The sequence below is a fragment of the Mycteria americana genome, chromosome 16 (genome assembly GCF_035582795.1).
Source record: "Mycteria americana isolate JAX WOST 10 ecotype Jacksonville Zoo and Gardens chromosome 16, USCA_MyAme_1.0, whole genome shotgun sequence".
Classification (NCBI taxonomy): Eukaryota; Metazoa; Chordata; class Aves; order Ciconiiformes; family Ciconiidae; genus Mycteria; species Mycteria americana.
Window position 1 is genome coordinate 13,871,235 of NC_134380.1, and position 27,735 is coordinate 13,898,969.

At 60.8% G+C, this 27,735-nt stretch overlaps 3 protein-coding genes and 1 long non-coding RNA gene across 10 annotated transcripts in view; 1 reads left to right on the top strand and 3 right to left on the bottom strand.

Annotated features, from left to right (window-relative positions):
• Positions 1 to 585: 585 nt before the first annotated feature.
• Positions 586 to 2,455, bottom strand: LOC142417798 (uncharacterized). Of its 2 annotated transcripts, XR_012778119.1 has the most exons (3): positions 1,525 to 2,455; positions 1,348 to 1,399; positions 586 to 885 (listed from the first exon to the last, which is right to left on the bottom strand). It is a non-coding gene; the product is annotated as an uncharacterized LOC142417798 (long non-coding RNA). The 2 variants fall into 2 exon arrangements; XR_012778118.1 differs by having other exon boundaries at positions 586 to 1,399.
• Positions 2,456 to 2,485: 30 nt separating this feature from the next.
• Positions 2,486 to 9,957, bottom strand: CBX2 (chromobox 2). Its single transcript, XM_075518821.1, has 5 exons — positions 9,728 to 9,957; positions 9,604 to 9,647; positions 8,984 to 9,049; positions 6,956 to 7,025; positions 2,486 to 6,465 (listed from the first exon to the last, which is right to left on the bottom strand). Exons 1-5 carry the CDS (start codon positions 9,896 to 9,898, stop codon positions 5,116 to 5,118), a joined length of 1,701 nt encoding a protein of 566 aa, XP_075374936.1. The 5' UTR covers positions 9,899 to 9,957; the 3' UTR covers positions 2,486 to 5,115.
• RBFOX3 (RNA binding fox-1 homolog 3) overlaps positions 9,463 to 27,735 on the top strand; it is a 192,769-nt gene continuing 174,496 nt past the window's right edge. For 3 of the 6 annotated variants that reach the window (XM_075518839.1, XM_075518836.1, XM_075518842.1), the window contains exon 1: positions 10,195 to 10,839. The gene's annotated coding sequence lies outside the window, so the exon portion shown is untranslated. Of the gene's footprint in view, positions 9,633 to 10,194; positions 10,840 to 27,735 lie in introns of those variants that run through there. The other 3 variants (XM_075518841.1, XM_075518843.1, XM_075518837.1) reach the window with 2 other exon arrangements.
• On the bottom strand, positions 18,029 to 22,490 carry ENPP7 (ectonucleotide pyrophosphatase/phosphodiesterase 7). The gene is made up of 5 exons (XM_075518822.1): positions 22,250 to 22,490; positions 20,955 to 21,100; positions 19,464 to 20,084; positions 18,635 to 18,848; positions 18,029 to 18,117 (listed from the first exon to the last, which is right to left on the bottom strand). Exons 1-5 carry the CDS (start codon positions 22,488 to 22,490, stop codon positions 18,029 to 18,031), a joined length of 1,311 nt encoding a protein of 436 aa, XP_075374937.1.

Genomic DNA, 27,735 nt, shown 5'->3' on the forward strand with positions numbered 1-27,735 from the left:
GCGGAGCCCCCGGCCGCGGCCCGCAGGAGCCGACACCCCCACCCCCCCCCACCCCCGGTGCCGGGGCGGCTCCGCGCTCTCCGGCCCCCCCCTCCCCCCCGCTCGCTCCGACGGCAGCTCCGACGGCGGAGCCCCGGGGGCCGCTGGGCCCCCGCCCCGCCGCGGCAGCCGGGGCCGCGGAGCCGCCGCTGCCCGCGCCCTTCCGCGGCCGCGGCCGCGCAGCGCCCGAGCCGGGCCGGGCCGGGCGGAGCGCGGCCCCCGGGCGGGTCCCGGTCCCGCAGGTGGGGGGCGGCCGGGCGGGTCCGGGCTGGGCCGGCGCTGAGCGGAGGCACCTGGGGCCCCGGGCAGCCCCAGCCCCGCCGTAGCGGAGCCCGGGCGGAGGTGCGGGGTGGTTGCCCGGCCCCGGTTCCCCTCAGCGCCGCCCAGACCCATCCCGGCGGTCGGGGCAGCCCCGCCGCAGCCCGGGGCCGGGAACGCGGTGCCCCGCGGACGGGGGGGGGGGGGGGGGGGGGGGGGGATGCGGTTTCACGAGGCAGCGGCAGCCCTCAGGGGGCCGGGCCCGCAGCAGTGAGCACACCAGGCGGAAAAGTTTAAAAAAATATTTATTGATATGCTAAAAAAGAGCAGTGGAAAAGTTATACAAAGAAACCCCCGCCCGACGTAACCATCTCCTAGTGTTTGCCTGCAAATAAATTAAAAGCAGCCTAGAGGTCGTGGGTCTACACTAGCGTTAGTGGCCAGAAGCACTAGAGAACGCAGCGCACAAGGCGAGCGGGGTGCCGGAGGGCGGCCGGAGGCCGGGGGAGCGGCGAGCGTGGCCCTGCAGCCCCGCTCCAGAACACCCTTGAGCTTTCCCGGGGTAATAACATCTCCAACTTTTGTTCTCTGCAAATAAAAGCAAACAAACAGCTGTAGTTTAAAGCAATTATAAGTGTCATACAGGAACGATTTGGCTCTCTCTTTAATTAAAACATACAAATCAGACCAGCGACTGGCACAAGTTACAAGAACAATTGTTTGTTTTCACCCATCCCTCAATTGCTTTCAGTAAAAACCTTCTCTCCAGCTCTGGAGCCCTTCACACCCAGCTCAGAAACTCAAAGCCGACTCAACCCCCTGAACCATCCCCATCCCTCCACGAACTCCAGTTTTTTTTGGTACAAAATATATATATAAAAATAGACTAAGTTTCTAGGGAAGATGGCTGAATTGGCCATCTCTTCCAGTCCAATGGAAAACAACAAGTATGCTTAACCAGATTATGCCTGGAGAAAATATCCATTCAATATACAAATACTGCAGGACTTTCCACATCGGAAACCCCTTAGAAAATGACAAGTGACAAACCTTTAATTGGCTGTTTGACACACGGCTGAACACTCCAACCCATAGCAGCAAACTTAAAAAAAAAAAAAAAAAAAGAAAAAAAAAGGTAGACCTTGAATACTAATGGTACTGACTGGTAAACAGGGTCTGCACCGGCTTTCAACCCCTGTCCACAAAAGATTACAGTAAATCACTCACATAATGTGCCTTTGAGAGGCAACCTCCAACAGGAACCGCTCGCTCAGACACCCCAGCGCTGCTGGGAGAGCCGAGATCCTGAAACACGAGGTCGGGAAGGGGCCGGGGAAGGAGCGCAGGAGGAGACGATGGTCAGAAAAATTTCCGGATTATCATTTTCACCATCCTTAGACCTTTGGAATCGAACCAGCTGGTGAGCAAAAGGCACAATAGCAAGTGGTGACAGCAGAGCCCTGCCGCTACCGGGAAGGGACACGCCTGGGGAGGGTGGGTGACGGAGGAAAACTGCCCGCCGTTGGGATACGCGCGCCCCTGGGTGTGAGCCCAGCCCCAGCGACCCTTTGCCCGGCCAGGAGGCAGGAGCAAGCCCCCACATGGAGAAATGCATGTGAGCTTCGACGGGGACTCTGGAGGGAGCAGCCGTCCTGGAGCCGGTGGGCAGCGAGCACAGAACACAGCACCCACCGTCGCGGCTCATCTCCTGCACCCTCTGTGGACGCTTGGTGCCAGACCCCTTCTCAGAGCATCCTCAGATGCTTTTTCCCCCTGGGGGGACACCAGCCCCCACAGCCCCACAGCCTGTTGCTCTAGGCAAGAGCATCCCTGCCAGGCCAGCTTCCCCTCAGTGAGCATCCCTCGGCTACCTTCAGCCCTGCGGCAGGGCTCCGTGCGACGGCTGGGTGTCCCACCGGGGACCGGGGCACCTCTCCCCATCGGTGCCACAGCCGTCCCCAGGACCCTGTGACCACCCTGCTTTGCATAGGCACAAACCTGTCGCGGGACCGGTGTCGCAGACAAGGCTGAGATAAGGACGGTCCGAAAGGCACATTGTCATTCAGTTTGGATTTGCAAAGGCCAAGTAGCAAACATTTGGTGTGTGGGGAAGAGCGTTACCCCCGTGCTCCCAGGTTCCTTGATTTTTCTCCCAAAACGCTCGCAGCACACCCAGCACTGTGTTCTCCCAGCACAAAAGCACACCCAGCAGAGACCATGCCCAGAGCGTTCGTTTCTGCTGGCACAGGCTAACGTTTCCTTGGTCTGTCCAAAGCAACGGTAGCTCGTTTGGCAAAGTTCAAGACCAGAAGGTAAACAGCACAGACTGTGACATTTTGGCATTGTGGAGCTCAACGGAAACTCTGTCCTTGGGAACCTCCTCCATGGACAACGCTCCCTCCTCTCCCCTCAGCCCTTCGCCTGGCAGAACAACACGCGGCGCGTTGCTGGGCCGGGCGGCCAGCAGCAGAGCAGGGCTGCACCAGTCCTCTGCGAGCCCCCTGCCCCAGGCTGCCCGACGCCGTGGGGAGGTGACGTGCAAGGCTGCCTGGCTGCACCGGGGCAGAACTGGAGCCGGCCAAGAAGCCTGCGCAGGTCCTGCTGCAAGGCGGCAATACACCTCCACCCACCCCGGCTCACCGGCACGCTGTCGGCTCACGCAGGATGCCGTGCTCAGCTCCACAACACAACAAACTCAAAGCCACAACCAACAGGACGGCTGGGGATTAAATACAAAAGCTAAGGGAGAGCGTCTGGAGCACAGGAGCCTGCCCCGGCAAAGGCTGCCGCCGCCGCTCGGGGAACAACCATCCATCCCTTGAACAACCGGGCAGCACGTGCAGCCAGCGCTGGCTTTTCACGTCACCTGAGAATTGCACTGCCGCCAGCCAGCGGCAGCGAATGCGACTGCAGAGGTCTGATGCATTGGGGGGGGGGGGTCAGAAGTACCTGTACCCCCAGTTTGGTCCATTTATCTCCGCACGCCTGTGTGTGATGACGCTGCGAGTGCCCCTGCCTGTGGCAAAGTAAGATGCCCGTCCTGGTGCCAGGTCAGTCACCCAGCAAGCGGTGACCCCCGAAGCAGTGCCTGTTCACGCACACAGCGAGCAGCCACCCCGGAGACGCTGGCGGGACAGCCCTTCGGAGACACCTAACCACGCACCGAGACCTGGCAGACTGCAGGCTTTTTATCTCCTCTGAGAAAGGAGTTCAGCATTAACAGAGCTAAAATGACCTCAAATGCTACTAAACTCTGCCTGAACTACTGCTGCTAATTTTGGCTTGTAAGAGTAATCTATCGTAGGGAAAAAGACCTCTGTAAAAAAGCCATTAACGGTTGCAATTACAAGCCAAAATGAACACCCCGGCTGCTGGCGCAGGATGGCAAGATGAAGGGGAGCGGCTGCCGCGGGCCCTCCAGCTCCCCGAGGCACCGCTGCCGCTGCCTGGCCCTGCCTCTCCTCCCTCTCCTCTCCTTCCCTTTCCCACCGCTCCAGATCACCCGTGCAGGTGTTGTCCTCGACCAGCTTCTGAGCCCTCCAGAGGGAGAAAAATGTGGATGACCAGCGTAAGTCCGACCCAGCGAGCATCCAAGGCGCAGGGCTGGACTGAAGGCTGGGTCCGGCCGGGCTCCCAGCATGGAGGGCTCACCCCCAGCTCTGCCCGGGTGCTGCTCTTTAGCTGAACTCCAGCACTGCCCTCACAGACAACTGGCAGTCCGAGTACCAACCTACCTGCCGCTGGAAGGGTTCGCACGTTCTGCAAGACTTAAAAAATATTCCCCAGCTCGGTCCCTACGAGTGCCTGGGAACTGCTGAACGGGAGGGGGAGATGCTGGCGATGCTGGGACGAGGCAGAGGAGCGGCGCTGGGGCTCCATGGGCGGCACAGTGATTTGGGCTTTGCTTTCCTCCGAAAGTCAAGTCACTGCAAAGAAGCCAGCGGCTCTCGCCGGCTCCCACCCTTGGCAAGGCAGGACCCTCCCCGGGCGGCGAGGACATGCCCACTGCCAGCCGCCCCTTGCGCTGAAAGAGGCACCTCTGACGCCCATATCATCAGTGGCATCCAGGACTCAGTCTTCCCTGGACTGGGTTTATTCCCCTCCCTCAAAAAAAGGATTTTTCCTTAATTAAAAAAAATGTAAACAATATTTCCCTATCAGCTGGAAACCACAACAGAAACGTCGTGGACTTCACCGTCATTGGAAGTGACCTCGCCCAGGGGGGTGGCTGGGCTGAGTGTACCCTGAAAAACCCCCATGTACAGCCATCCCCCAGCAGCCCCTGAGGGCTGGGAGCAGCGGCTGTCTCATTTGGATTGACTTGCAGCTCCCCACAGCTCCCAGACAGATTCATGGGGAGCCCAGAGGAAAGAAAAGGATCTCCTTTTCCTCTCCCGAGTATAAGCCTGGCCCATCGCAGCTCCACACCCTCTCCCTGCTGCCAGGGAGCCGCAGACCTTGTCATCTGCTATTTCAAGCTGTAAAGCAAAGAAACCCGCGTACAGTGAAGCCTGGCTCAAAACTTGCCAGCCTGTCACCCCCGGCAGCACCAGTGCCCCTGCTCCCGGAGGACGGCATCAGCCGCCTCGCTCGGGGCACTGCTCCGGAGAGGATGGATACAAGCCGGAGGGATCCGTCGACCCGCTGGCAGTTCTGAGCAGGTTTCACCGCGTCTTTCTCAAGCCTCTCTGGACACGAGTCCCAGCAGGTCTCATGAGGTCTCCACGTTCACTTGAAGAAAGAAAAACCTGATGGAAGAGCTGGGCAAAGCTGAGAGAGAGGCTGAAGGACCCTCTCCCTCCTCTCATGCTCCTGGGCTCAGTATTGCCGTAGGTTGAAAAACCCAACGCTGGTGGGGGACTCCTTGACCGTCACTGTGATCAGGTTAGCGGTGACGTCGGTGACAAAGACGTGCTCGATCAGGCTGCGGGTGGGTTTCCAGTCCTGGCTGGTCTGGATAGAGACAGACATGTTCTGACCCACGCCCGGGAAGGAGGCCGAATCCCGGTCCGAATCCGAGCTGGTCTCTTCACCTGTGCTCATTTCGGAAAGGGCGGCCGGCTTGCGGTTCTCCGCAGCTGCGTGCCCCTCCTGTGTGCCGGCTGTGCCGCTTTTGGCCAAGTCTCTGTCACCTGCCCGGTGCGCCTGCTTCTCGCTCTTGCCGCCGTCCCCCCCCGAGAGCATGCTGGCGCTGGCAGCATTCAACCCGGCACCCGCCGTGCCGCCCTTCGCACCGGTGGTGCCCGTGCTCGCCGCCGTGCCGCTGCCGGAGCCTTTGGACAGGGCGCTGCAAAGGTGGCGAGGGAGGCTGCTCCCGCCGGCCGCGCTTGGCCCGTTTTTGACGCTCTGCAGGTTTAGAGCTTGGAGGTTCAGCTCCTGACTGGAGGCTGGCTGGCTGCCGGCCCCGGACGAGCTCACCGGCATCTTGCTGCCGTTGTGCAGCATTTGGCCGCCCGCAGCAAACCCCGCTTTCTGGTCCCCTCCAGCGCCGCTGCTAGGAGCCTTGGCAGTCTTGGGTCCCTGCACGCTCAGCCCAAGCTCCCCAGATCCTTTCTGGTTCCTCATTTTTAAGTCCAGCCCTAAGCCGCTCTTACTGGATGCCTGGGACTTCAGCGCCAGCCTGCCCAGGGGGGAGGTCTCTGCCGAGTTCTGGCTTTGGGACATCCTGTTCATGTAGTGCACGATGGAGCTCTGCCAGCTGATGGCCCGGTTTGGGCTCGCGGAGCCGCTCTTCATCATGTTGGGCAGGCTTTCTGCAGACGAACCCCCCGAGCTGAGCCCAGCCAAGGCGCCCGGCGGGTCCTTCAGCACGGCCATGCCCGAGCCCTGCGTGCCGTGCTGGGGCTGCAGCTTCCCCATCAGCTTGGCGCTGCCGCCCACCTCCTTCCGGGACGTTTTCAGCACCTTTGTCAGGTTCACGGTCCTTCGAGCCACTTTCTGCTCCGGGGGAAGAGGTTTCCGCCCACGCTTCTTCCTGGAAGCGTCTTTCATTTCGGGCTTCGCCACCAGGATCTGAGCTTTCTTCTGCGGTACCGGGTGAGTCTCTCTGCTGCGGGGACCTCTCTTTGCTTCCAGGTCACTTTCATCCTCTTCATCAGAGGAGGAGGAAGAGGAGGATGTGGAGGAAGAGGAGCTACTTGACTTAGTTTTTGCAGGCATCTCTGGTTCCTGCGAAGCAATGAAGAGAGACAGGGAAAGAGTTAACACACATTACCAAAGAACTGTTACGGGCATTGCAAATCCTTCAGTGTTGCCTGGCCAGGTGCCTCAGACACACGCAGGTTCTTTCCCCGCGGTAGCTGGTCTGCTCGTCCTCTACCATAAAACGACTTAGGGAGCGTGCAGTACAGAACCGACCAGGCTTAAATACCAGGCGGGACCCTGGTGCCAGGGAACTCTTCTGTCTCCTTCTACGCCACCGCCATCGCAGCGATGAAGAGATGTCCCCCTCGCAGGCATCCTCATCGACCCACCCATCACTGCAATCTTCAAAGCCCCTCACCCGGGGTCTGCAGGCATCGCTGTGTCCTCACCACCCGCCAGAGGCTGAGCATCCACCGCACCCTGCGCTGTGGACGGACACTCGCCGGTGCCTTCCAAGGCCAGAGCCCCTCCAGCGCCGTCATGGCCGCGGATTTCCACCGCCACCAGGACTCACCACGTGCTTCCTGGGCCTGCCCCTGGGCCGCTTCCCCCTCTTCCGATTCTGCACTTCTTTTTCGTGTTCCCTGAAAAAACAACGATTAAGGACAATGTTTGCAGGGAAGAAAAAACACATCCAAAATCATCCTGGCTCCTCCCTTTCTTCTGTCATTAAAAAACCCCCGTGCTCAGGGTGCTGTAGGCTCAGCTCCCGTGCCGGCGCCTGAGCAGCGGCTGGGAGGTGTCCTCAACCCCTGCTGACATGTGACGACCTTACAGGCTCCGAGCACATCACTTACTTGAACCCACACTGTTACGGGAACACCACGCTCAGTCAAAGAGCCCCAAGAACCGTACAGAAACCTGGGGACTCGTGCCGTTAAACCTCCCCCACGTGGCACCCGGACCGTTTACCCTGCGGGACGGGCACAGGTCACTGGAAGACTCGGGCCATGAATGCGATGCAACGCAAGAAAATGAAACTACAGAGTGAGGACAGGGTTATAACAACTGTGGCCTTAGAACAAGGACAGCTATCTGGACGTCAGGGTACCCGGCTGGCTCAGCAGCAGGCATCTGCCCTGAGTTACTGGAGGAGAGGTGAAAGAGAAACTCTCCTGCATACAGCGTGGGACTGAACTGTGTGGATGGCTGAAATACATTTACCAAACTGCTCCCAGAGCCAAAATCCTTTGCCATGCAGGACCTTCCTGCTGGTTACCCCAGTCCCGGTCCCTTTGTCCCACTGGTGCCAGTCACGGGCCTTCCAAGGAGAGGCATCGAGCTTTGTAACGCCGCCCCCGAGAGCGGCTCCCTGCTCTGCTCGCGCCCGGGGGAGCCGAGGCGAGCTGGGCACTGACGGGAGAGCATCCCTGTTTGCTACAATAACATCCCCACAGCAAGAAGCTTCCAGCGGTCAGCAATGGACTGCATGGCGTTACTCATCCCGAGTCAGTGGCGCTTCCAATTCACGGTGAGATTTGCAGTTTTCCTGGTACAACAGGATCAGGGAAACAGAAGCATCTGCCCCGTCTCTGCTAAGCCTTGCCTTACGCACACACTGGCAGAGCGGAGCTTCCCCTCTGCTCACGGCGAGCAGCAGTGCGGCCTCTGTGTGGAGGAAAAGCAAACGCGTTCCCTGGAAGCTCTGCAAGTTCTCTCCTTCGCTGGGCTCATTTCACCTCTCCTGCCCCTCCTGGGCTGGAGGTGGTGGCCCAGGCTGGCAGCCACGCAAAGCCTGAGGAGACCGTATGGGGAATGTTTTCAGATCGCTATGCTATTTTGTAGTCCTCTGTTTAAAAAGGACAGTGTTAAGGTGTAATACATACGGCTAATTAAACGCCGTGCTGTCTGCGCTAACCACCAGATTCCATTCTTGAAAAAATGGATCCAGAAACGAGTTATAATTAAATCCTGTCATAAACTTTAATGATTTTTATTAATATGGAGCCAAAATATTTGGCCGCGCCGTGCTTACCGTAGCCGGCTGGCTACTTTTTTACCTCCGTGCGTGATTCCTGGCGTATAACAGCGGCAGAACCACTGCTGGTCCCCGCTCGGCTCTGGGCAGTAGCCCCGGCCCCGACAGAGGACACCATTTTCTCCCACCCGTTACTTCCTCGCCCCTCTCCGAGCTGTGCCCTCCCGAAGTGCATTCTGGTGCCTCCCGAGCCCACCGCCTCTGCAGTCCCAGGCGCCGTCTCCCCGCCGGGGCCCGCGGTCGTCCCCCGAGCACGGCCGGGCCCCGACCGCTGGACGGGGAACGAGAGCCCCGGGTCTCTGCTGGGCGCTGCCGCGCTCCCTTTGTACAGCCAGCGCAAACCCAGATCGTGCGCGGGGCCGCAAATTCTTCGTGTTTACCCGGCCCGGGGAGAGACGTCCTAGGTGGACCTGAACTGCAATTTCAGGAGATGAACAAAAGGGCCGTGCCACAAAAGGCACGGCGAGCTTCAGCCTGTTGTTTCCACAACTTCCACCGCACGCGCAGCCAATTAGAAGTTAATTGACTTTATCGTTCGCTTAGAAATATTTAGAGTTAGCTCACTTCTTTTGGAAAGCGAGGAGGAGTCTTGGATCAAGGATGTTCTCCTCGGGCTCCCAGCTGTTGTGCCTGCAACAGAAGACGCGGGCTGGGCGAGGGCGGAGGGCCGGTGCTCCCCGCCGTCCCCGTTACCGGCCCGGCACCGGGGAGTTCATCCGAGGACAAACGGGCCCTTCGTGCCGCCCGGGCCGAGCACCCGGCGGGGACCGGGGCATCTCCGCACCGGGGGCCGGAGCAGCCCCGTCCCCGCGGGGCGGGCTGGGGGGGAGGCCGATCGGGGAGGGGGCGGCCACGCCGCCGCGGGGCGAGGCGAGCCCCGCGCATCCCGGGGGAGCTCCGGTTTCGGCGGGCGGGCGGGCGGGGGGCGCGGGGCCGGTGCCTGCCCGCCGGGGGGTGGCTCCGGGGGCGGCCGGCCCGGCCCGGCCCGGGGGGCGGGGGGGGGGGGGGGAGGGGGGAGCGGAGCCCCACGCGGCGGCGGGGAGGGCCGGGCCGCGGCCGCGCTTATTTGTAAACAAAAGGAGCGGCGCGACCCGAACAAAAGCGGCCGGGCGGGCGGCACCCCCGCGGCCGCGCCCCGCACCCCCCGCGCCCCGCAGCGCCCCGCACCGCGCAGCCCCGCTCACTTGGAGGACCAGCCTCGCCACTTGACCAGGTACTCCAGCTTGCCCTGCGGAGAGAGACGGGGAGAGGCGCGTTAGCGGCGGCGGCGGCGGGCGGCGGGGCGCGGCGGGGGGCGGCGGGTCCCACCTTGCGGAGCCGCTTGCTGAGGATGCACTCGGCGGCGAAGACCTGCTCTCCCACGCTGCTCAGCTCCTCCATGGCCCCGGCCCCGCACGCACGCACACGCACACACACAAGGGGAGCCCCCGGGCGCGCCCCCGACGGCGGCCGCGCGCGCCCCCGCCCCCCCCCCCCCATCCCCGCGCGCCCCTCGGCACAATGCGGCGCGCGCGCCCCCGGCGGGGGGGGGCGGGGGGGCGGGGGAGCTGGCGAGGGGAGGGAGGGGGCTCCCCAAATTCCCCGCTGGCCAATGGGGCGCGGGGGGCGGGGCGTGCCGGCGGGGGAGGGGGGGGCGGCATTGTCTGCGCGCGACCCCTCCCCTTCCTGCGCGCGCGCGGGGGCGGCCGCTGCCCGGCCGGAGCGGGGACAATGGGGCCGGCCCGGCCCGGCCCGGGGCTTTGTTCCCGCGGGCAGCGCGGAGGGCGGGGGGTCCCCAGGGCGGCCCCGCGGCGCTCGCCGCCTGCAGGGGCGCGGGCTCGGCGGTCCTGCCCCGCTCGGACCGGCGAGGGTCCCTTCCCGGGGACAAAGCGGCGGCGGGGCGCAGCCTGCGGCCGGGGGCTCGGCCCCCGCCGGCCCCGAGCAGAGGGCAGCGGCGCGTTTCGGGGTCTGAAGCAGTCGGTTATAACGGAATAAAGCGTGTTTCCTCGGCGGGTGGCGGTTGGGTCGATCGGCGCCGCGCGGTGCCGCCTCACGGGCTCGCAGCCAGGTACGGCCCGGCCCGCAATCCTTTCCCCGCCGCTCACGAACGCGCGGCGGCGAGGACCGCGCCGCGGCACCGCACGCCACCGGGGCGTGCGAGGCGGCGTGAGGAGCTGCCACAGCGCGGGTGTGCGCTGTGGGCGTGGAGCAATGAAATATGGTGCTTTCCAGGCATGGAAGAAGATGAGTCAGCACCTCAGGGAGTTCACAACCGCGGGCCCGGAGCCTGCGATTAACCGTGCGGGAGCCAGAGGGAAATGAATTTCCGTAGCCCCCGCGCCTGGGTGCCCGCGGTGCGCGGGGACTGAGCGGGACCAGGACGGGCGATGGGGTGTCCTGCGTGCGGGGCCTCACGCACACCCCGGGCAGTGCCGGCTCCGGTAAGCGATGCTGAATTTAGAAAAGCGTTTTGCACGCGCCTCCGGGAGCTCCAGGCCGGCGCGTTGGGCTGGCCCCGCTGCCGGCCGTACCGCGGCTGCTGGGGAGCCCCTGCATGATGGAAGGGGAAAACGGCTCCCTGGCTGGCGGCGCGGGGCTGACCCGGTCCACGGGACGGCGGGTGAGCCTGGGGTGCTGGGACAACCCGGGGTAACTGTCCTAGCTCGAGCGCTATCACGTTTTATTGTTTTCTTTTCACAATTACCGTGGTTGTTCGCTGACCAGGAGAACCGTTAGAAGCTTTTTTTTAGCCAAAGGTGACACAGAAATGTAAGCCAGCACTGCACTTTTGCTTTCTTTACAGTTAATTTACCTTTCGCCAGCTCTGCTCTTTGTGTGCGGCACGTCTTAAATTTTAGTAAAAAAATGTGTGCGACTTCCCATCCCCGCGCGCATGAGCCGTGTGCGCGCACAATACGGCATTCACGGCGGCGTGGGTGCAGCTCAAGTGACCGGCCGTGTCGAGCGTGCGGGGCGAGCGGCGCGTGGGGCTCACCCGGCCGGCGGGGTCTGGCTCACCGGTGCTGAGAGACGAACACCGCCGGGAAATGAGCCCTGTATCTGGGTAACACCGGGTGGGCTCTTCCGAGCTCCCCGCGAGGACGCAGGAATAGAATAGCTGTTCTCTTCCTCCCCGGAGCGAAGAAGAAAAGGCTGCTGTGAGCGGAGGGGCTCTGTTGGCTGCTCGCTCAGCCTGAGAGAGGCCGGGGGTAGGAAGCGGGAGCAGCTCTCGGCGTTCGGGTCTCTTTGGGGACCGTGCGTGCAGCGTTCGGGAGGCTGGTGCCTGGCGTGGGGCTGTGCCGGCAGCTTTGTCCCTGAGCCCTCGTGGCCAGCCCCGAGCAGGTCGCTTCCAGCAATGACCCACGTTTCTTTAATGCTGTGCAGCCCCAGCGCCGCCCGCGTTCCCGCTCACGTCTCCGCATCGACGGGGAGCCGAGTCCCCTTCGTCTGTCGGGGGAGAAGGGCTGCGTTGCTCCCTGGACTGGAAATCTCCTTTATATCCCTGGGGGTTTACTGGGAACCGGTCCTGGTCAGCACCTGGGCCGCGGTGGGCTCCGTGCTTTCTGCCAGTTCTCCCCAGTTTGGAGCTGCAGGTTATTTTGCGTAGTTTAAAAGCTGCATGCGATGGCCGGGGGCAGAGCGGGTGTTTCCTCGGAGCGCAAAGCACCCCAAGCCCTGGCTGTCGTCCCTTCTGAGGTGACAGCTTTCTCAGGTTGATCGCAGGTTTCCCATTATTTGATGTCTTTAATGGAGCCGTGTGGTTAAATGAAAAATCTCACTTTTTCTCAGAAAAGAAAAAGGAAAAGAAAGAAAACAAATCACTCTAAGCATTAAAAAAGCCTGAACTCGTGGCTTTGAAGATTTACAAAAACAGGAAGCGAATAAAAAAAATCCTACATTTGTTTAGATGGTAAAATCTCGTGAATTTTTACATTGCGATTCGGATCGTTCACTCTTGGGCGCAGCACTAGCGAAATGATTTTGCTGGAGGCGTAGCTGCCTGCCCCTTCCCAGTGCCGGGGGTGCCGGCCCAGCATCGCCCGGCTTTCTCTTTGGCATTTCAGGATGTTTTAGCGGTGACAAAAAATAAAATTGTCCACGAGTGCCTTTTGCCCCTGCCCGTCTGCCTTCTGCTGCTGCCTCCAGCTCCCCTGGGAAGGGCAGGGACAGCGTCTGCACGATGGGACCGAGGGCAAGGAGGGCTGGGGCTGCGAAGGGAGAACCTGGGGGAGTTAAACGGGTCCTGGCACAGCGAGGTGTCCCCCTTCTGCGGAGTCGGCCAGAGGGGACCGTCCCAGCGACGGCGCTTCCCTGGGCATCGCTGGCCAGAGCCGCTGCAGAGGCTGCCCTGGCTCTGGCTGCTGGCCGGGGCAGAGCTCCCCGGGGAGGCGCAGGAGGAGATGCCCGCTCGCTGCTGCCGAAGCTGCGGCTCCACCTGCGAGTGCCTTTGGGCTGAACTCGGTGTTCTCCATCCCTGCCAGAGCCTTCACCTTCCCGGAGAAACTTGGGAACATGCAGTAAATAGCTTGGCTGCCACATTCCCCGGCTCCAGCCGAGCTAAGTGACAGCGGAGCCAATAAACCCAGCAGTTGCTGAGAAAACCTTTGGCATCTTAAAAATGAGACTCAGACTCCTGAACTAAGCTGGTGGAACATAATTTTGTAGCTCTTCCCAAGTACGCCAGACATCCCAGGAATGCTGCGTATCCTGCGTTATGTCGGTGGCGGGGGGCTGTCACGCTGGGGTGGAGGTTTGCTGTCAGAGGAAGGTGTTCACCCAAAGACCAGACCTTCCTGAGGAGATCACGGTGCTCCTGGCGGGTCAGAGGGTTTGGAGCAGGCATGTCGAGCAGGGCTGTGGGAGCGAGCGTGGCCGGGCCGGGCATCAGCCAGGAGCGAGAGCCCATCCTGTTGGGCTTTGTACCAGGGCGAGGGACACGGCCGCTCCCCGGGGTGTTGCAGAGCAAAGAGCCCCGGCCGGGGAGGTGCAGGGTGGGGGTCAGGGCCGTGGCTGTTTCCACAGGGCACTTGGCCTCTGTCTTTGTGCCTGGACCCACCAGGAAGAAGGAGCCTTGGCAGGGATGCCCCGTGCTTCCTTCCAGCGCTGTGGGCTCGGGGCTTTCCTGGGTCAGGGTTGATAGCGACGGGGTTTTCTGAGGGGGTTCCAAGCGCTCGTAATATTCCTGACTTCAAAGGACGCAGCTGGGGCCAGCCCAGGGGGTGGCTGGGCCACGGTAGCCATGTTTGTTGTGGGCAAGTGGTGGTTGTTTTCCCAAGGCATCAGCCAATTGAAGCACAGAGATCTGCATATCATTTGGGCACCGCAGCCGAGTGCAGCCGGGTATGGAACTGTGCAGCTGCAGGATGGGATGATCAGAGAGCGCGTCGTGTCCGGGCCCCGAGGCTGTGTGCGGGAATCGTAGGGGCACGTGCCATCCCCAGACCGGGCACTTCAAGAGGCAGCAGTTTATCTGCAAACTGGGTGTATGCCATAAATAAATACGTGTATGTATATGTTTGTTATGTTACCATCTTGGAGCAGTTGGGCCCCCTGGGTAGCAAGCATCTTCCTAGTGCAGGAAAAAGAAAGGGAAGCAAATGGTGTGGAAATGCATAGCAAATTGGGATGCAACACACAGCAGGGCTCTCCCTGCTGCGTGACCCCCAGCCCCGGGGAGGGGGGCGGTGGGGAATGAATTACTTGGGGATGGGAGGGCGGGGGGAGATGCAGCACTCGGCGGAGCAGGGATCGCGGCTGAGCCCAGCCGAGCATCAGGCAGCGACTGCGTCCGCCAGCACAAGCCACTGCTGGGTTTGCCAGCGAGGCCAGGCAGGGCTTCGTCTGTCGGGTAGGTGTTCGGTGGAAATGTCTCGTGGTGAAAGCGCACAAGGTGTGAGATGCAACGGGAAGGGCTGGGAAAGACTCGAAGAAGGACATCCAAAATTTGACAGTGTCTTCTAGATTCAAGGGTTTGCCTGGGGAGAGGCGCGTCTGGAAACTGGTCCCGGGCAGGGGAGCAGGGGGTCAGCAGCCCGGTTTAGGCCGTCACAGCTCTGCGTGTCTGTGGGGTTAAACCTCCTCACACCCACGGGGGGAAGGATCTGCCTCACCCGTCTGGCCTGGGACTTTGAAGCATCCGTCATTCCGGGGCTGTGTTGTCGGAGGGGAGGAAAGGACCGGAAGATTTGAGGGAGCGTGTGGCACGCGTCTCCAGGGCATCGCTTGGAGCCGCCCCGCGTGTTCTGGCGCAGCCAGAGCTGCAATGGGTGCTGCTGCTGGGGAGCACCCCGGGCTCAGCGGCTGCCGGAGCGGGGCTGCGCCGTCCCGGGCTTGTGCCGTGGAGAGCTTCAGCTTGGCATTATTGCCGAGCGGCACGAAGACGGGATTGCTCCCCGTGGAAGCCACCGAGGCTTCGCCGTGGGTCACGCCGTGACCCGGCGGGGCTTTATCGTCCCGGGGCAGCTGCCGCAGCTGGGCGAGCGGCCGGTAACTCCGGGCACCGCGAGGTTAACGGCCAACGAGAGGCTCCCGGAGGGGGTTTTTACCGTGAGCTGCCCCCCGCCCCGCCGGTGCCGGGCTCTCCCGGGGGGCGTGGGGCGGTGAGCGCGGCTCGGGAGCCACCGCCCGCCGGCTGCCGGTACTGCAGCGGGACACGGGCCGGGCCGCCCACCCGCGGCTCGGCCACGCGGGACCGGCGGAGTGGAGCGGGCGGCGGGGGCTGGAGCGGCCCCGGCCCCGGCCCCGGCTCCTGCCCCGGCCCCGGCCCCGGCCCCGGGCGGCATCGGCCGGAGCGGGACCAAAGGCCGGTCCGGGCAGGTTTTGTCAGAGGGGTGTGGGCACCCCGGGGAGCGGCTGGGCTGGGGCGAGGGGGGCACAGGGAGGGTCGGGGGGGAGGATGGCGAAGCAGGGCCGGGGCTGTGGCCAGGGAGGGGAGTCCTCTCGGCTCCTGCGGTGCTCGAAGTTGGGAGGATGCTCTGTGCTGTAAATACGGTTGGACTGAAGAAGTACCGTGTTCAATGCTTTCTTTTTTCTTTCCCTTGCCTCTGAGTGAAAATAGCTGCTCCAGGGTATGTCTAATGGCAAACCGCATGATTTCAGGGGCAATGGAAATCTTCCTAGCAGGGACGTGGCAGGGCTCAGTCTTCAGCCAGAGCAGTATCTACGGCATGAGAGATTTTTCTGACAGAGCCCTGTCTCACTGAAACACTGCCTGGTGAATCAGGAGCTAAATTCCCGTTCACAGCTGAGGCAAAAATCAGCTGTTAGGTGAGGATTGCCGTCAGGACGTTGGTCACTATGAACTCTGGGAACTAGACTGGGACCGGCCCCACGAGCACCCTGCTCTGGACCTGCCGCAGTCGACTGCCGGGCACCCGGGCACCCTGGGGACCCCCGGCACGGGGGCGTGCGGAGCCTGGCCGTGTTGTGTTACGAGCTCTGCGGGCTCTGACTGCCGGGATCTCAGGGGTACCAGCTTCACAACCGACCCGGCTGCCTATGTCCATAAAATGGGCACAGTTGTGCTGACCTGTGCGGAAGGCCCCAAGGTCGCCAGCAGGATCACTGGGAAAGTTGCTATGCACTGTTATTATTAATATTATTTTAAATAATATTTGCAGCACTGGCCTGTGCGGCTCCCCTTTCGGAGCCTCCCCGTTGTTTGCTGCCGGGCTGTTTGCGCGGCGTGCTGCCGGCCTGACCCCCACCCCCAGCACGGTTTCAAGCCAAACATTTTCTTCCTGTTTTTCTGAGTGGAGCGTGCGTCTCTTGTTTCATCTCGTTGGGTGATGCAGGGAAGGCAACGCGAGCAAGTCTCTATGGCAACAGATGTTTATCGAGCCCCTGAGATGAGGCACAGGGTTGGGGAGAGGCACTTCAGCATCTGGGATGGGGTCCGGGGCAGCTGCCATGCTGACGCCCCGCTGGAAGGGCCGGGACCAGGGCTGCGGGCCGGGGGGTGTCCTGCTCCCCATCCCCTAAGACCCGGCCCGGCTGAGGGGTCCTGGGCTGTTTCCTGCAGAGAGAAGTTTGGCTTCGTATGAGGGTCTTTCGCATCCGGGGTGCATCAGCCCCGCTGCGGAGGGGGTACCGGACGGGTGGCACAGGCTCTGCGTGGCCCTGGGCTCGGAAGCCATGGGGCTGGGGTTTGCTTTGAGCTGGGGGGTGCTGGCCATGTCACTGCCACATCCCCTGTCTCTCCAAAATATATCAAGGATTAATGTCCCCCTCCCAGAGCTCCCAGGAGCTGATTCAGGGCTGCAGATGGGTTAAGTCTCATGAGTGCTGCTATGGAGTAGGGCAGCCGGGGCCCATCCTGCGGGTTCTGAGCTCAGGGGCATGTAGGTGGTATTTCCCATTTTTGGGGCAGCCGTAAGGGACAGGAAATTTTGGTCAGACAAGTAGAACGGTGCTCAGGGCACCCAGGGCTCTTGGGGCAGCGGCTGGAAACAGTGATTGGCTTTGGGATCCCTCCGAGGCTCCCGGGCCGGGTGGCTGCCTTTGCCGGAGAGGAGCTGGTTCTCCCAACACTGTTGCCACAGCCAGCCCAGCCCTGCGGCCAGCAGAAATGAGCTGGGCCTCACTGTCTCCTCGGTGTGTCAAGGCTGTCCACCCTATGCCAGAGCCCAGCACCATTTACAGCAGCCTCCCGGCGCACTCAGAACTTTGATATGCTTTTAATTGCTTTAGATGCTCAACAGGTATTAGCTGTCCCTGGTCCAAACCAAGTTGGAGTTGTTTTGCCTCGAGCAGACGGGGATGTTGGGGTGACCTTGTCAAGGTCAGACTGTACATCGGTGCCAGCTTCCACAGCGGTGCACGCCGGTGTGCACCGCAAAGCTGCGGAGAGGCATCTCCCCCCTGGGACTCAGTCATTCTGGAGGAACATGGATGGGTAATTTGAGGAGGTTTGGGGAACTCTACAGTTCTCTCAGCCCGGGGCTGGTTGTCTTCATGAGACATGTCCTTCCTCATCTCTCCACACGTTTCTGGTAGAGCTGCCTGGAACTCGGAGGCTGCCAAGACAGGAAAGCACAGCACTGCTGTTACTTATTTCACGTACGTGGAGGCTGTGGGTATCGGCTGGGGGTGCGCCTGCTGGAAGTGCCAGGAAATTAGATTGAGAATAACTTGTCCTGATGGGTCTCCAGTCACATATGCACAGTGAAGGCAAGCAGCAAACTTATGTCCTTATTTCTCTTGCAGCCACACACAGGCACACTCAGAGCCACAACCAACGAAGCATTCACCCCTCTTTCGTGATGCTCACACAATTTTCCTCCTGCCCAGACCCAGCAGCACACAGAGGCCAGGGAGCAGAGGGTCGGTTAGGCAGTGGCAGGCAGGAGGCTGGAGAGATGTCCAGCCCTTCTTGCTAGCCCAGCGGATGCCCTGGGTGGTGTTAACGCCGACCCGGGCGGTAAAAACCCAGAGCCCCTCTGCTTGAGGTGCAAAGGGTCTGCTGTGCCCTGCGGGGAGCGGCTGGTGGGCAACACGCAGGACGGGGTTTCACAGATGGACAAAGCCTGGGGGGCCCAAGAGCAAACGGGGCACGTGCCTGCCTGGACAAGAGCCCTTCCAGGGGGTTTTTTGGGTATCCTTAGGGTCAGTTACCTCTGGTGTGTGTGGGGGTCAGTATATTCCTCCCCAGCATCCCAGAACAAGAGCAATTCCCAGCATCGCCGGCAGCTTCGTGGCAGGAGGGAGAGGAGCGCTTGAACCTGCAACGCCCAGAGGAGCGCAGCCTCAGCGGGTGCCCGGCCCCAGCCCAGGGAGCAGCGGCCCCGGCCCCGCGGGAGGCTGCGCCGGGGGGAGCGTGTGCGGGGAATCCGGCACCCGCAGCCGCCCACGCCGCTCCCCCCGGGATGGTGCTTTGCCGGCCTCGGCGCTGCGCGCTCCCGCTGCCAACGGGACGGGCCCTCGGGGCCTTTGCGTTGGTGTGGGGGACGCTCGCCCACCTTAAGGTGAAACCGTCCCGGTTACCGAGCCCGGGGCGGGGGGGGTGGGGGGGGCTGCGAGCTGCGGGGGAGCGCAGCGGACAGCAGCGACGGGGCCGGGGCCGGGGCCGATGCCCGGTCCCCGCCGGTGCCCCGGAGCCGCCGGGCGGTGGCGGGAGCGGGAGGGGCGACGGGCGGCAGCCGCCAGGTGTCGCTGTTCCCGCGGGAATCCCGGGGCGGCGCGGCCGGTGCCGGTGCCGGTGCCGGTGCCGCCGCGCGCGGCCGGTGCCCGCGGACTCACGCAGCATGGGCCTGACGGCCTCCAGGGAGCCGTCGTGGGGCTCGGGGGTGATGCCCAGCAGCTCGCAGAGGAGGACGTAGACGTTGACGCTTTCGAAGGGCTCGACCAGCAGCCCCTGCTTGAAGGCCGGTCCCACGGCGCGGAAGATGGTCTTCATGTTCATGGCCTCGTTGTCAAAGCCGTGCTCCCCTTTGTTGAACTGGACCTTGGCTCTCTGAAAGGGAGAGGATGTGAGCGCCCAAAGCCTTCAGCCCCCCGAAGCACGGCCTCCGGCCGGCGGCAGGCCCCGAAGCGGCGGCGCTGCCGGGTGCCTCCGCCTCTCCTGCCCGTGGCTCTCGCGTGCCGCGTTCTGCAGCCGCAGGCTTTGGCGGTCTGTTTGGTTTCTTTGGGTTTTTGAAGTCGGTCTAATAACGCTAAACTTTGCAGAGGCTGGAGGGTGCTGCCTAGACACAGCTCTCAAGCAATTACGCCTGGCCAGTTCCCTCCCTAAGCGTCAGCGCAGCCAAATTTCGTTGTACTGAGGAGCTTCACAATGGGAAGCTGCCTGCTGGCCTTGACTTTGGGCCTTCCCTTAATGCCAGGCTAGGAGAGGATCCTGCAACTGATATTCTGTGTTCATGCGAGTCCTGCTCCAAGACTTCTGGACCTTTTATTTTCTGAACAGCAGAGAAGGTCTTTAGACAAAGAGCTGGAATTGCCCTCTGTTTGTAGGGAGACCAGTCAACGTGAAGGTGTAAAGGTGGGTAGGTACCGGGGTGCTGTGAGAAGGACAGGAGGAGAGAGGCAGATCCCCAAAAGACAGTAAGATATGTCTGCGCATACATCTTACCCCATGGATCACGTATCCTGGATCGCCGTACAACAGGAGCGGGGTGATCCGGGAGTGGTTGGCATAGTGGAATCTCCTTGGAAAGTCTGCTTTCTTGTACACGTGCAAGTTTGGGTGGGCATTTTTCAGGACTGAATACACATGCTCTAATTTTCCTTCTTTTGGCACCAGTAGTCCATTTGGTCCGTAATCCAAGAGTTCGAACTGGATGTCTTTGAACGTGAAGTTCTTTACTGTCTTGATGTGAATCTCGTTGGTCTTTATGACAGTCTCCATGCCGTGGTCAGACGTGATGATGAGGCTGAGGTTGGATTCCAGGCCGCTTTCCTGGATGCGCTGCCTCAAGTAACCGATGGTTCTGTCCACCTGCTTGATCATGTTTTTCCTCTGCGTGGATTCAGGGCCGTACTTGTGGCCTGCTGAGTCCGGCTCACCGAAGTAGAGGGCGATGAAGTCGAGGTTGTTCACCGTGAACCATTTCATGGCGGTGTCAATGTTCTCTCTCCAGTTGGTTTCATTGCTGTAGTTGAACCAGGGGGGCTCCACCAACTTCATATTCACTTCTTCCCCTTGGTATTTTGCTCTTCCTCCGGGGAAATAGATAGAGCCTGTCTTTAAACCCTGTGAGCGGAGACATTGTGTAAACTCACCTGAACTCGCTCTGCAGCATCTCTCCATCTGTCAGTGCAACCACCTACTAATGTGGTTAGGTCATTCAGCCCCCTAATGTCTACCTCTGCCTTTAATGAGGTTTTCTTGCTCATTGCCAATTAAAAGTGATTAATTGAAAGCACTGCCCTTCCCAGAACTCCTGCACGCTGGTTTTCTCACTGTGTTAGTAACGCTAGTTCTAACTTTGGAAACAGTGACCCGTTTGTACCTTGCATGGACGCTCCGGCTCTTGACCGTCAAGATATTAAGGTGCGTTTTACTGCAATCGTACAAGCGCTCACCCTGAAGTCAATGGGGCCAATTTGGCAGGTAAGTACAGGCAAAGGTACGTGTCTTGGGCCAGGTCTCAGGTCCTGTCTCAAAGCCAGATTCAAAGCCTGCTGGGATCTAGGAAAGCCTTGCTGCAGTCCCCAGCGAAGAGGGGACCGGCCCCTGACGCTGCCGCCCAAAAGGTCCTGGGTGAGGCCGCGGAAATGAGGTTTGTGCCTTGGAGCGTATGGAACCCCTGGGCTCGTGATGCTCCCTGCGGAACCGGCTGAGGTTTCTTTAAACAGGAAAAGGATAACCTGTTTTATTAATGTCTTAATAAAGCTGAAATGCATCTATTATTTTTTTCTATTTTTAATAGAATGATCATAATTATTCCTGCCGGTGTCTGGAGATTTCATTTTTTTTGCTGGTCTAATTAGCCTGTCGTTTGCAGTGAGGATGTTAGCTCATGGCCACTAGAGATCGTGGCTTGCCTGTAGCTTTTACTACATGATTGCAGGCAGGATCCGTCTGTGCAGGGTCTGCGTGAGAGGAGGCTGCCGCACTTGCCTGTCTCTGAGCGGTGATCCAGATGGGCAGGCTGCCGTTGTCCCACCAGCTGTCCACGCCTTGCGTGCTGTGGTAGGACAGCTTCTGACCCGTGCTGGTGTTGAACCACATGTTGTGAATCACCCCGTGGTTCTCCAGGTATCTCCCTGTCCGGAGAGACGGAGGAGGCGGGGGTGAGCCAGGCTGCGGCTGGAGGGGGGGGGGTCTCGCCCCTGCGCTGGGCAGTGGGCCGGCTCCGGGTCAGCGAGGAGCTTCTGCCTCTCGCACCCCGTCCCAGCTCTCCCTTTGCCTCTGCTTTGCCTCCTTCCTCCCCCTGCCTCGTACAGAGTGGGGTTCCCAGGGCAGGGAATGAGGTGCTGGGGGGGATGCCTGCTCCTCACGCGGGTGGGTTGATCCCAGGCGGGTCTCACCCGGACCCCGAGCCGGGGCACCCTCGCCCCTGGAGGTGCCGGTGCTGCCTGCAAGTGCTCCTGCCCTTCGCGGCGCAGGTGGGGTTCACCGTTATCCTGCCTTTAACTAATCGCTTTGGTGTTTCGCTTTCTCTGTTGTTCACAACTGGTGAGGTCGCCGTGCAGCAGAAATTCCCGTTAGAAATGAAAGGCTTGCACTTTGTACTCTTACATTTCAGGCTATTTGTATTATTCTGGTCCTGAAGACTGCACAGTTACTTCTGCACGATATCCCCATCCTCCCTTGTATTGACAATGCCTCCTTGCCTTTTCTCATCAGCAGATTTCATTAGCATGTTCCACTCTTTTGTACCAAGGTTATTAATGAAAATCTTAAATAAGATTGGCTCCAAAATCGATTCTTCAGGAATTCCCCTGTTGCCCTCCCTCCAGCTTGACAATCTCCTCTCAGCATCACCTGCCCTCCTCTTCCCTGTAGCCCGTTGCTTCCCCACGTTAGAGATTTTGTACTAATCTTCATCTTCTCCATCTTAACTAATGATTTCCCGTGTGGCACTGTATCAAATACATTACTGAAGTCCAGAAAGATTAAATTTAGTGCATCTCTCTTGTCTAAAAAATAATTTGTCTTATCAAAGGAGGCTATCGGGTTGGTCTGGTGCTATTTACCTTTGACAAATACAGGTTCAGTTCTACCCCTTTCTGCAGCTATTGCCTTTTCTCTCGCTGTATTTCCAAAATACAGCTATCCTAAAGCTTAGCATGCTGCTGAGGCTGGATGGCTGCTTGTCTTAGTTTCCTTCATGTAATATAAGCCTCAAATATGCCCTGCCCCAGCCTGCACCCTGTGCTGCTCCGTCTGGCGCGGGGCCGGTGGGCACTCACCAGTCAGCAGCGTGAAGTGGCACGGGCTGGTGATGGTGATAAAGGCAGGAGTCATGTACCGCGCCTTCACCCCCTCCGCAGCCATGGCGTCGAGGTTGGGGGTGTCCACGTCCTGGTCGTAGTTCCACCGAAAGCCATCAAAGGACACCAGGAGGACTTTGCTGCGGCTGGGTACCTGCTTCACGGGGATACATCTTGCTAAAGAGAGGGCAGCAAATATGAACCCCAGTGAAGCGAACATCTTCATGCCCTTGAACTGGAGTAGCCCAGACATCCAGAGAGCTCACATTAATACATGTGGGATGGAACTAAGGTCAGTTTTTATCTAATCTTGCTTATCAGGTGCATGGCTTCAGCCAGCACTTTGTATCAGAATGAGCCTCTCTGTTTATTGTCTAACTGAAGCAGATTAGCTTAGATTTCCTTCTGGGTCAAACACCAAATCTGCCTCCTCCATCAGTGGCGTCGGATGCTATTTTAGTACTCACGAACGGGAAGAATTGCTCGTGCGGCAGGAGGCTGCCTTCTGCAGGCAGCCTCTGTGAAACCTGCCTCCCCCCCCGCCCCAGCCGCCGGCCGTCCCCCCGTGCTGGCTCCCTGCAGCCCCTTCCTGCGTCCTTTCCACACTCCTGGCTTTTGGTGCCCTGCTCTTTGGTCAGCAGTTCAGCTTCAGAAGGCAACTCACCCCCCTCCCAGGGCCGCTCGCCCACCTTGAGAGGGGTGCCCAGAGGCTCAGAAAGGAGCCGGGATTTACCCAGGGTCCTCGAGTGTGGCTTTGTGGAGCCACGTGCTGGGGAAGGAGGCTCCTCCTGGATCCTGGCTGTGCCAGCAGCCCCCAGGGATGGTCCAGGGTGAGCCCGGCTCTGAAGCCCCTGTGTCCCATCAGCCCAGCTCCTGCTGCTCGGGCTCTGCTGCTCTCCACGGGTGACCCTCATCTGCCCGTGCGCTGCTGAGCTTTGCTGTATCAGCATCCCATTTTATCAATATCTGCTGTTTTTATGACTTCTCTGGGGTTTAATCATTGCTGATGACTCATTTCTCAGCAAAACTGAGTTTGAGGCTTTTGTAGACTTGTGTAACAGAGGTTGCCTTCTTCCCCAGGGTCTGAACTCTCAATCTCTGTGTCTTTGCTGATCTCCCTCTGCTCAGGTTCCAGATTTATTCCTTGGTGCTTTGCTTCCTAATTGCCCAGCCATCGCCCTCCCACGCCGAGCAGAGCCGTCTCCACTGATTTCCCCAGCCCTGTCTGGGGTCATTCCTTGGCATTTCTGCCCCAGGGGTGAGCTGGGCAGATGAGTCTGGCGCACGTGCCATGGTTCATCCTTCCTGGCCCGTGACAGTCTCTTTGTAGACCTGAGCATCCCCGAGTATTCCAGTCTGGACCGATTCCTCAGGGTGCATCAACGTCTCAGTCACCTCTTCCCCTGTGCTTGTGTTTCCCAGGCGCGACACGGGATAATCGTGCAAGGACATTGCGAGAGGTTCGAGCGATCCCACCAGGGACCTCACGGCCGACACGAGCCAGGAGCGCAGCCTTGGGCGCTTTGTTTGCGGACAGGGGAAACAAGCCCAAGCTGCGGTGGGATGGAGCCCGCCCTGAGCCCCGAGCCAACCCCTCCTCCTGCTAACGGAGGGCACGGGGTGGGTGTTGGTCTGAGGCAGCCCAAGGGGAAATCCCTCTGCAAGGAGCAGGGGTCACAGCCTGCTGGGCGAGGGGCGCGTGGTCTGCCGGGAGCCAGAGCTCTTTGCCGGGCGCTGCGAAGCCGAAGGCTGCTCGTGTGGCCGGCACCTCTGCGTGCCCTGGGTTTGGCCAGGCTTGAGCAGAGTGGTCCTTCTGCTGGGGTCCTGTCTGTCTGTCTGTCTGTTCCGGCGGTTGCTGGGCGTCCAGAGAGCGGAGGGCACCGGGAGAGGAGCTGCTGGCCGGGCAACCCGCTCTGCCAGCCCTGGCACTGCAGTTCACTCAAGGAACTACTTTGTGACCAGCGTTTGCTGTCCTGGGTCTGATACTGTCCTTTCAGCAAGGGCAGAGGGGCCTGCCAGGCACTGAGGGTTTAAAGGGCTCATATGATAAAGATGTTATCGCTTACCAAGTTCGGGAAAAGTCCTAAATATTCAGTTGTTTGTTCTGAGATGGGTCAATAAGTCCCCATGCCATTGCTAACAGCGCAGGGGAAGGTCCTGATAAGTTATCGTGTTCATCTGCTCTGCTGGGAGGGAAGAGGCTAGAGAGAAGGAAGCACTGCTCTAATCTTGGAGGAATATTTAATAACAGGAGTGTCTTCTGATATTTGGTATCTGAGGAGCATGAGGCACAGATAAAGAACATCACCTTTGGCCACCCTGCCTGGGGACACTGTCAGTCTCCAGCTAAAAAGGCTGATGCGGTTGATCTTGCACCAGCAGCACCCCAGGCACTTATCCTACGAGCTGGGGTCCCGAGGGGCCATGGCTGCTCTGGGGCCACCGTGTCCCTGCTCAGCACCCTCCGGATCACAAGTACCTTGCTGACGGCACTGATCCCGCACCCTTGGAAGCACTCATGAGAACGTGCAGCGAGCTATGCTCTGGGGGCGCGAGTCATCGGTCCCAACACCTAACTGGGGAAGATGGTCCCTGCAAAGGCGTGTTGGGGCCAAGGCTGTCCTTCCCACACTTGTGTACCAATTAACTCAGTGAAGACAGATGAAGGGGCTAGAAAATAGAAATCATGAGTACAGAGAAGTCATCTGCCAGTGGAACAGCCCTGTTTGTCTGAAACACGGTACTCGGGCACCCAGCCTGTTACCAGCCCTTGCAAAAAGTGACGTGCCAGGCACCCCTTGGGCGAAACCACAGCTTCCCTGCGGCTTGCGAACGCACACGGGCGGCACCGGGCAGCTGCCGGGGGTCCGTGCTGGGGGAGCGGTTTGGTCAGGCAGGCAGGGGCCGGGCGGTTTTCCTTCTTTATTTTTTATTTTTAAATGGAAAATCGAATTGCAAATCAAATTGAAATTTAAATTGAAAATAAAATTTCTCAGGGGTGCCACTTGAATTTCAGTCAGGAATGCCACACTTTGTCCCACACGAGCGGTCACTCGGCTCCGCAGGACGTGTGTCCGTGGGGATCCATTACCGGCAGGGCCTGAGCTGCTCCCTGGCGATGGGGCTGATGAGCTGGGCGATGCCTGGGCAGGGCTCCACAGGTGAGACCGGCTGGCTGGAGGGAGGGGGGCTGGGCGACACTTTATAAAAGCCCTCCACGCCCCCAGGAGCCCTTTTGGTGCTGCTCCACCTGAGCACAGAGGGAGGAAGCGCTGGGAAGTGGAAGGATGGCAGAGACCCGGGGCTGAGCCACCTCAGGAGAGGTAGGATGCGTGTGGGGGCTCTGGAGGGGCGGGCGGTCGCTTCCCCCGGCGAAAGGCTGAGCTGCAGCCTTCCCCGCTCCCCAGGGAGAGCCCCCTCCCAGGTGCTTGCCGGGGTGTCGGAGGGCAGGATGGCCGCAGGCTGGAAAGGGTGCACTTGGACACTAACGTAGAGGATGAGTTGATGGAAAGCAAGTAGGTGTTTTTCTTTTGCTCGCCTTGCTGTCCTGCCTGGAGTAGCTCTGCCCCGTAGATCAGCTGCACTCTCCCAATGGTTAAGGCATTGCATATGCAGCCCATCGGGAAGAGGGCGAAGGAAGGGAAAAGGGGAGAGAGAAGATGGCCAGGAGGGTGAGGTGAGGATTGAACAAAGCAGCTGGAGATGCCCTGCTTTGCTCTTTACACTAAGCTTCCCTCCTCCCTCCCTTCGGTGCAGCTCAGACAAGGGGTAAATGTCTGCAGTGCTCCTCTTGGCTCCCGCCCGTGATTGCCTGAGTGCCAAGGGCCTGGATAAGCTTATTGGCATCGGTGAAATATCTAATGCCAGGACCTTGTGGTTGAAGTTGTAATGCTGCCCCGGTGAGCAAAACCAGGAGGAGCTCTGCAGCTGAGTGGGTCTGGAGTGACTGCGAGGGGAGTTACGTGGAGCTGCTGAGTGTTGGATGGAGCCGTGGAAGCTGCTGGGGACCGGATGCACCTGGGACAGCTGGGTGGAGTTGATGGGCGTGGAGCAGACCCTGTTCTGCTCCCTGGAGGGTGTAGCTGAGGGCGGCTCTTGGAGAGGAGGCTGCTCCCAGGCAGAGCAGACGCCTGCTTTTGCTCACACCCACTTCCACCCAGGGAGAGTCACTGCCGTCTGTGGGTGTTCAAGCTGCCTTATCCCAGGCCTGGCCAAGGAACTGGGATGCAGGTGAAGAAAGCGCTGGTAACGGCCTCAGAGTCAGGAGCAGAGCAGCAGTGACAGCGTGTTGCATGACATCAAAAGCCAGGAGCAGCCCTGGACTTGGCCTGAGCCCTGAGGCAGATGGAGGGAGGAAGGTGCTCCGGCCAAGCAGCTCGTAAAGGCTGGAAAAGGGGCAAAGAGGCTGGAAAAGGGGCTTTGGTTGCTGCAGGGGAGCTCCTCAGGCAGGGCCTGGACGCTGGCACCGGCGGGCAGGAGTTTGGGTCTTACCCCTGTGAAACTGCTCCCTTGGTGCTCCTGAGAGCCCCGGGGCTGTGGGGAGCCGGCGCGGGAGCTGTGATCTGCGGTGTCACCCGTGTCTGACGGCAGAGCTGGACCCACTTGCCAGGGGGCTGAAAGAGCGCGGTGCTGGCTGCGGGGATCCCCCAAATCGCGCCGTTCCCCGAGCCCGTGCGGCAAAAGGCTGGGCGGGACCCGGCTTCGCCCGCAGGACTGCGGCCCTCGGCCTTGCACCCCGCCGTGCGGCCGGAGCCCGGCCCGGAGCGGGCACGGGGAGCTGTCGGTCGGGGGGGGCCGTTCCTGGGACCCTCCCCACCCCTCCCACCCCCCCCGCAGCGCGGCCGTGCGCCGAGCCCGGCCGCCAGGTGGCGCTGTTCAGCCGCCGGTGGGGGTGGGGGGGGCGGGGGGGTCCCCGGGAGGCGGCGGGGCCCTGCGGTAACCGGGGGGGGGGGGGCGGGGAGGGGGGTGGCCGGGTGTCCCCTTCGGGAGAGCCTGCGGCGGGAGAGGAGGTGGGGACCCCCGTGTGCCGCCCGCCCCGTCTGGGAGCGGCGCGGGGCGCGGCCGCGTCGGGTCCGGAGGAGCGGGGGGGGGGGCGGGGAGAGGTGTGAGGAGGGGGCTGAGCCCGTCCGGTCTGCCCGCGGCAGAAGGGGCAGGTGACGCAGCACTGTGACCCCCCCGGCCCATGGCTGGGTGACAGGGCGGCTGTCCCCGTTGGGCTGCAGGGCCTGGGACGGGGACAGTGGCAGGAGCGTGGCTCGCGCAGCCCGCGGTGAGAGGACGCGGTGCTGTGGAGGGGTGCTCCACGCGTCCCGTGCTCCCGGAGGACCAGGAGCAGCTCCTGGGATCAGGGCTATGATTTCAGTGCCAGTGGGAGAAGGGAGCCCACCCCCTGGGAGGGACCTCGGGGGACAGCCGCTTTTCTCCTCTTCACAGGCACGCACAGCAACTCTGCCTCAAGCACAGCC

Coding starts and splice junctions, on each gene's coding strand:
- CBX2 (XM_075518821.1), bottom strand. CDS start 9,898: ATGGGGGGGGGGGGGCGGGGGCGCGCGCGGCCGCCGTCGGGGGCGCGC. Junction 9,648..9,727: donor TCAGCAAGCGGCTCCGCAAG/GTGGGACCCGCC, acceptor CTCTCTCCGCAG/GGCAAGCTGGAGTACCTGGT. Junction 7,026..8,983: donor CTCCTCGCTTTCCAAAAGAA/GTGAGCTAACTC, acceptor TTGTTTTTTCAG/GGAACACGAAAAAGAAGTGC.
- ENPP7 (XM_075518822.1), bottom strand. CDS start 22,490: ATGTTCGCTTCACTGGGGTTCATATTTGCTGCCCTCTCTTTAGCAAGA. Junction 20,085..20,954: donor GGATCACCGCTCAGAGACAG/GCAAGTGCGGCA, acceptor CTCCGCTCACAG/GGTTTAAAGACAGGCTCTAT. Junction 18,118..18,634: donor GGCCGTCAGGCCCATGCTGC/GTGAGTCCGCGG, acceptor TGGGCGTTGCAG/GTTCAAGCGCTCCTCTCCCT.